This window comes from Bactrocera latifrons, unplaced genomic scaffold, assembly GCF_001853355.1.
Source record: "Bactrocera latifrons isolate USDA-ARS-PBARC rearing strain unplaced genomic scaffold, ASM185335v1 scaffold_440, whole genome shotgun sequence".
In the NCBI taxonomy this organism is placed as follows: Eukaryota; Metazoa; Arthropoda; class Insecta; order Diptera; family Tephritidae; genus Bactrocera; species Bactrocera latifrons.
The window spans coordinates 24,350-31,809 of NW_017537091.1; the positions used below are offsets into that span (position 1 = coordinate 24,350).

The 7,460-nt window shown below is 36.1% G+C and overlaps 1 protein-coding gene across 1 annotated transcript; it reads right to left on the bottom strand.

Annotated features, from left to right (window-relative positions):
- Positions 1 to 1,708: 1,708 nt before the first annotated feature.
- LOC108972978 (aminomethyltransferase, mitochondrial) lies at positions 1,709 to 3,253 on the bottom strand. The gene is made up of 3 exons (XM_018939939.1): positions 2,748 to 3,253; positions 2,159 to 2,573; positions 1,709 to 2,092 (listed from the first exon to the last, which is right to left on the bottom strand). The coding sequence occupies exons 1-3, from the start codon at positions 3,228 to 3,230 to the stop codon at positions 1,725 to 1,727; spliced, it is 1,266 nt and encodes a 421-aa protein (XP_018795484.1). The 5' UTR covers positions 3,231 to 3,253; the 3' UTR covers positions 1,709 to 1,724.
- Between the last annotated feature and the right edge of the window lie 4,207 nt (positions 3,254 to 7,460).

The following is a 7,460-nucleotide window of genomic DNA, read 5'->3' on the forward strand; positions in this document are numbered from 1 at the left end:
TGCAAAGACCCAGTGCATAGTTATTGCTTCTCTTCTCTTACGATCAGACCTTTTTCAGTAACAGTTTCTCCATTTCTGATACTATGCTTATTTGTGCATTTAAAATCCAAAGTATCGTAATATATGCCGCCTATGCGACGTCTGTTTCAAATGACGCTCTGGCACATACAGTTGCCTACAAAATCTGAGCATTCCGATATACGTATGTAGACTGGCATACAAACCGACTTTCCATTAAATTGAATAATTTTTGAGAGTTTTGCCTGTAGCTCATAAACCTTTTTTTTATAATTTTCGTTTCTTTATAATTATGAATGACAAGCTTCTTCATTTTTTTTTTGAGTTCGTCAGTTCATCTTGATCGCGGTGTTCCTTTTGCTTTAGTGGTGAATGCTGTGGCCTCTTGCGCTGAGTTGTTGTTGTTGTACCGGCAGAGTTCTGACGAATTAACAGTTCTTGGCCGGATAAAGAATGCGGGTTCATTCCGGTTACGTAGACCTGACTATCGTGGAAACAGCGTCATCGTAGTCGCTGCGTTTTATAAAGCGTATGGAATTTTCACCTTGTATAAGCTGATAAGCTCATCGTTTCACCTTATACACCATTCTTTTGTTTTTATATGATCTTTCCTTCGAAAACTTGCAATTTGGTTTGTTCTTTTCGAGTAGCATCCATGGTTCTGCTCCATGGTACAAAACTTGTCGATTGTTGGTTTTGTATAGATTGAGCTTACATTGCTTATTTGGTAGCTTTGATTTGAGCAGTTTCGTTCGCGACGCGTATGACCTATTGGTTGGTTGCATTCTGTCAATGATGCTTAGGCTTGTTAAGTTATCGCTACTGAGTTCGAAGCCCAGGTTAGGAAGGGCTTTTCAGTTTCAGACGCTTGGCTTGAGGCAGGATTTTTTTTTTGTCAATCACTAACATTTGAGCGGATAAGAGTTGAAAAAAAATAAAAATTTTTTGTTTAAGCACCCAGCTATTCATGTATTTGATCGCATCTTGTATTTCATGCATTGATGGCAGTTGCTCATTAGGACATTCAGACCTTCAATTTTTGGGACTGCTTGTCATTATTCTCTTTTTCTGAAACTTTTGTCACTATAGCTTTCTTTCAATGCATAATACTTCATCGGCGGTTTAACATAATTGGTCAAAAATACGTGCTGTTGAAAAAATAAAACTTTAATTTCCCCGGTTAATTGCGCAGAAAAGCGTTCGTCAAAAAATAATTTCTGGCTCAGCAATTTAAAGCATATATTTATGATGCTAATACTGAGGAGCAGGAGGAAGAATATGATCTTCCAAAGTCTCCGTTAGTTTTAGAAGTAAAAAAAATAGCACATGCAAGAACTTCAATTTTTTTTCAGAAAACAAGTGTTTGTTAAAATTTGGGAATACGGAATCGCATTTTATTTAACGCAGATTGAATATTATACAAAAAAAAAAAATTCTTCAATTAACATTTTTTAAATATAAGCAATAATAATATGAATTGTTTTTGTTCCTTTAATCAATTTTTCTTTATAACAATCATGTCTTGCTTTTGTTTCTTATATTTTTCCCTATTTAAATATCATTACTAAAATACTGTAGACTGTACATATTTTCGCAAATTTAACACATAAAAAAAAATAATGAAGTTATACAAATATCACGACTTCCGTCTGTCTAAATAATATATTAGTACAAATAAAATTTCATAAAATTTGTCTCGGGCAGTTTTAAATTAATTTCTTCGGTTTATTGAAGTAATTGGGTTTCACAAAGGGCATGCGTGTAATAATAGCATCATAAAAATTATCTCTAATTTTAAGCTGCACCATTTTATTCGGTATATTAGTATGGTCTTCTAAAATATAGCCCATTGCGATATTTTTCTCAAGGCTAGGACTTATACAACCACTTGTTATAAATCCAACTTCCTTATCTTTATAATAGATTTTTACACCAGCGCGTGCTGGAGGAGTTTTGTTTTTTCCACACATAACTAAACCAATCCGACAATGACTAATTTCTCCCGTTAGCTTATTTAATTGTGACAAAATTCGGTCGCTGCCAGGAAAGTCCCTTTCATTACGCCGGCGTCGTGCTGAGTCCATATAACAATAAAGGCAAATAGAATTCAAAAGCATAGAAGTTATGATAATTATCTAACCAATTAACCAAGCTAAGCCTGCTTCCACAGGTGTAGTTTCATCGGTGATATCGTTGCCATACAGACATAGACCAGATTCCAATCTTAGCGTATCCCTTGCACCCAGGCCTGCCATTTTTAAATGTTCATTTGTTTTTAACAACGCTTCGGTTAAGTATTCAACATGAGTTGAAGGAACGGACACCTCTACACCATCTTCCCCAGTATAACCACAACGAGTTATACGACACTTTGGAATTCCAGCCACTTCACTAACAGTCGTGTGCAAAAAATATAACTCATTCAATATTTTCGGTTTCGGAAGAAGTTTCTCCAAACTTCTGACGCCGCTTGGTCCTTGTATAGCTATGAGGGATTGATCGCTTGTAGACAAAAATTCGATGTCAACGTCTTTCCCATCAGCGTTAAACCGATTCTAAAATATAGCAAATAATTACATGAATTGTATCAGAAATCTCTAACATTACTTGAGATATTGTACGATATAAATAGCGTAATTAAGTAGGTACAACACATGAATAGAAGAGAGTTTTATCTTTGCATTTTGCGTTAATTTTGTATAACCAATTATAATAATATTTTCATTTACCTTGGCTTTCTGCATTATTTCCATGTCTTGAGATTTCATTGCGGCATTCGAGACAATATACAGTTGTTCGTCGTCAATTTTGGAGACAATTAAATCATCTAATATTCCCCCATCATCATTTGTGAATATTGTTAAAGAGCTTGTGCCAAAAGCCATTCTCTTAATATCAGCAGTGCATAAAGATTCTATACATGGTATGGCATCTTTTCCACGCACATATGTTTGCAACATGTGCGAAACGTCAAATATGGAAGCATGATGGCGTGTATGTAAATGAGATGAAACAATACTCTGATCCGCATACTGTACAGGAAGAATATATCCTCCAAAATTCACCATTTTTCCTCCATGCTTCTTATGAAAATCATACAGAGCTGTATGTTTGGCCTTTATTTGGTTATTTCCACTGCAATATTTCCGAAAGCCCTTTGGCAACTTTTCGAAAGCATAAGAAATACCGCTCAATTTGTTCATTTTATACATTGCTTATGATGTTTCGGTAGGAACTAAAAATACGGTATGAAGTTTAGATAAGACAAACTGTAAATAAACGAACTCACTATTTTTATAAAATACTGATAATAGAATGCTGATAACGAACAATTGATTTATTGTCAATTCTTCTTATATACAAAACTCTTAAGGAGACCTAAGGACGGTATTAACGCAATAGCAGTCTGTCTGACACATACCTATGTATGTATGTACAGTGCTTCCCAAAAGAATTCGAAAAATTTGGGTTTTTTAGTAAAATGTACGCAACAGTTTTTTGTAAATGGAAATGTTTTAATTACTTCTAATAAAGTTCGAACTCTGACTTAAAATGAAAAAGTATAAGCTTGACCAAATCAATATGACAAAAGTATTCGGAAATTTAGTGCAAAAATGCCGTTACTATTGCTGGCGTTCTAGCTGTCAGTAGCAATTCATGTTGAGTCTGAATAAAAATTTTGCGAAATCAGTTTGTTTTTGTGTGTGAAAATTACATAAAATTATCTAAAATATGGGAATAAAATAAAAAGAACCCCTTTTGAAGAAAAAAATGACATTAAATCTTCGAAAGAAAGAAAAAACATTGCAGGAAATATCAAAAATTACCGATAGGAGTCTTTCAACTATACACAGCAATTTGCAGAGGAATTCGCTGAAATGATAAAGCAGTTATCGTCAGAAAAATTAAAGCAAATCCACGTACTTCAGCTGCCGAAATTTATCAAAGCCTCGCTCAGTATGCTGGAAAAGGTGTCAGATATTAAACTGTACGCAATACGCTATGAGTAGCCTAGAATGTGCAAACTTCACAAATAATGCAAAAAAAAAWTGAAAAAAGCATTTGGAGTGCGTAAATTTTGGGGGAGGGGTCAAATTTTCGACGTATTTGGACCTGATTGTCGTAACAAGGTGTGACGAGAAGTAAATTCCGATATTCGAAGGAAAAACACAATATATTTGGTTCGGTTAATCAAAGTGGTGAAAATGTACTGTTGTGGGGCTGTATGTGTGTAAAAGGTGTCCAAAACATTTCGTTGATAAAATGGATCACCGGCAATATATTGAAATATTAAAAGACAATTTAAACCGTGACGCAGATACATATTGCGAGAATCAAGCAGTTTACAATACAAAACTATGGATATTGGACACATAGCTTTAGGAATGCTCCCTCAGTCCTCGGGAAYGGCATTTGGAACGTTGAAGTGTTTTTACCTATGTTAGTTTAAATTTCAAACTTAATTTTTAAATAAAAGTTAAAATTACAATACTAATTAAAAAATATATTCTAATAATAACAAAACTTTTGTAAGAATTGTTGACAATTTCTTTCTTGGAAATTATTATTTTAACAGAAAATTTATAAAAGGTCATAAATAAGCTGTAAATTATKACTCAAAACTTTAGTTATGTACAGTGAATTCAAGAAGGGTCTCGCCCACTACTAAGKRGCAGGAAGAGAAGGTTTTATTTWTTCCGAAACAGAGAAAAGAAAATTAATCCTTGTTTGTTATATAGTATATCGACGAATCCTATATCTTTCCTACTACAAACTCATCAAACAGCAAATTCCACATAATCGCTGGCGTACATGTAGCAAGCTTATGTCCAAATAAGTCATTTGATATTGCTCTGAGTAGTCTGAACAATTTAAGGATCATCAGACAAATTTTAAACGTTCCCCAAGCTGCCTTCTTTGACCTCACATCGTCTATCGTACCTAGCTAAGTCTCATGTACAATAGGAAGGTATACAATTTGCGCATCACTTGTGCGAATAATTAATACTACCATTAGACAGGGAGATATTTAAAATGGTCTCCTGTGAGGAGATAATATCTCCGCTAACAAAGCAGAAACACACAGGGTGAAATTAGGATGGAAAGGCCACATTTAATGCAGGGCGATTTGAGTTTGGCGCTCTTGCATTGGTTGATGGGTTTTTTCAGAACTACTTAAACAAAGGCTCTGGAGGTCAATCTCGATGTTAAGCCAATATGCGTCCCAAGGAAATATAATTCAGTGTTTACGGCCACCTGGCTCAAAGTTGGGGATCTTTGGGGCCAGGTTTAGCGTCTCTGTGGGGATGCCACTCGGTTTTGTGACACGAACTAGGGCTAGCGAAGAATTCATGGATTCATGGATAGAAATAAGAGCCTGCTTATGTATCAATCCGAGGGTAGCTTTGAAATGAATAATAATAATACAATAATACCCGGTATCCATACGATACACATTCATATAGTTATAATATATGAGAAAATGAAAATTTAAACGCCGGCTCAGGGGTAGCTGGGTATACATTTCCCTTTCCCTTAACACTGGAGGAACACCCGAGTCTTGGAACACTAACTGTTTAATCCAAACAAATACTCCTTTGCATTACTCCTACAAATTTTATTTATTTTTATTTTATTTTTTAAATTATTTGTACCATACTTAGTATTCTACAAAAAAATATCTAGCAACACTGGCAGCAGAGGCATTCGGCTGTCTGTTATGCTACATACATATGTATGTTTAATGTAATATTAAAACAGAAGTGAAAGGATACATTAGTACTTAGGAAGTAGGGTTAGTGAGTTAATTAGAGTAGCTATAAATCTTTATATTCGTCGAAGTAGATCTGTTTCCGTAAGAAAATTATAAATCATATTCACATTTTTAGCGGTGGGCTCATTCAGAAGCTGGAATGGATCGGCTGAATTAAAAATCTCATGTCTAATTGTTGTAGTTGTAGGGCAAGCGGTTAATATGTGTTCTAACGTTTCGTTTTCGTCGCAGAATGGGCAGCTTCCATGAGGGACACGTTGCAATAAATAAGCGTGTATAATTATGGGGTGTCCCAGACGGGTAAAGGGCCTGATGGCGCTTAAGGTGATGTTGGCAGTGTAGGTCGGCTTAATTCTGAACGGGTTGATTTTAGAATAGTGATGAATATATCCACTCCAATTATCTTTTGCTGATTTTTTCCTTAGGCGTGTAATCTCAGTTATAATGTCTTGTTTTGTGAAATAACCGAAAGTTATGGTTGGAGTATTTGCTGMATTTTTCGCAGCTGCGTCTGCTTTTTCATTACCGGATATCCCTGTGTGCCCCAGGATCCACATCAGTTTCAGTTTGTTTGCACATTTCAAAAGATTGTTGGGTATGGCGACTATTTCATTTTGTGTATTTTCTGGCGATTCTATGGCTTCGATGCAAGATTTACTATCGGTGCATACGATATACTTTCCCCTGGCGTACTTTACATAAGTAACTGCTTCTAATAAAGGGACGACTTCGGCCGTAAATGATGAACATATTGTGTGGAGAGTGCCGTGTCGAATCAAGTCACCATTTTCTTTTGTGACTGCGAACGTTGTGCTGTTTGCTGTTTTTGAGCCGTCGGTGTATATAAAGGTCCAACCGTAACTGGAGTGGACGAGTTTGCGGTACAAGAGAACATTTATAGGAAGGTAACTCAAGTTGTCTGGCGAAGTTAACGAATCGAGCGATGGCTGACAAGCACTTAGGTTTCCGTTTCCTCAAGAGAGCATTGTGGACGTCTTTGGCAAGAATAGTGTTGGTCGTGAACAGAAGCTTTGGTAGTAAACGTCTGGTGCAGTCGATAGTCCTGTCTGTTATAGTTGGCAGGCCAGTTTCAGCAAAGAGATTCTTTAGTGGTGTTGTTGAAAATGCTCTAATGCTTCTGCGCATGGCCACATGGTAAGGGGAGGAGAGTATTTTCATTGTAGAAACCGGGTAGCTGCCGAAGATAGGTAGAGCGTAGTCGATCTTGGAAATCACTAGATATAATAAAACGCCAGGCGAAGTGAAAAACGAACTAATCTCCATTGGATGAAAGTGCAAAGAAATCAAAATGGTTACTAAATCATTTGAGCACTATAAAGACACTATTTATATAGTACATTTTGAGCGCAGTTCGGTAAAATTGCAAGATTTGAAAACTCAAGTAAAATCACTATTTCGCGTTATTGTAAAGTGGGACTACCAACGCAAGATAAAAAACAAAATAATTCAGTGTCGCAACTGCCAAATGTACGGGCACGGCGAACGTGGATGCTTTGTGAAACCAAATTGCGCGAACTGCGCTGGAAAACACAAAACTTCGGACTGCACCTCTACGGAAAGAGTGCGATGCGCAAACTGCAATAGCAATCACAAATCACCACGTATCCAAATCGGGCCATGTATTTACCCATCAAAGAGAAGTATAATA

Coding starts and splice junctions, on each gene's coding strand:
- LOC108972978 (XM_018939939.1), bottom strand. CDS start 3,230: ATGTATAAAATGAACAAATTGAGCGGTATTTCTTATGCTTTCGAAAAG. Junction 2,574..2,747: donor AAATAATGCAGAAAGCCAAG/GTAAATGAAAAT, acceptor GCTATATTTTAG/AATCGGTTTAACGCTGATGG. Junction 2,093..2,158: donor AGGCTTAGCTTGGTTAATTG/GTTAGATAATTA, acceptor ATATGGACTCAG/CACGACGCCGGCGTAATGAA.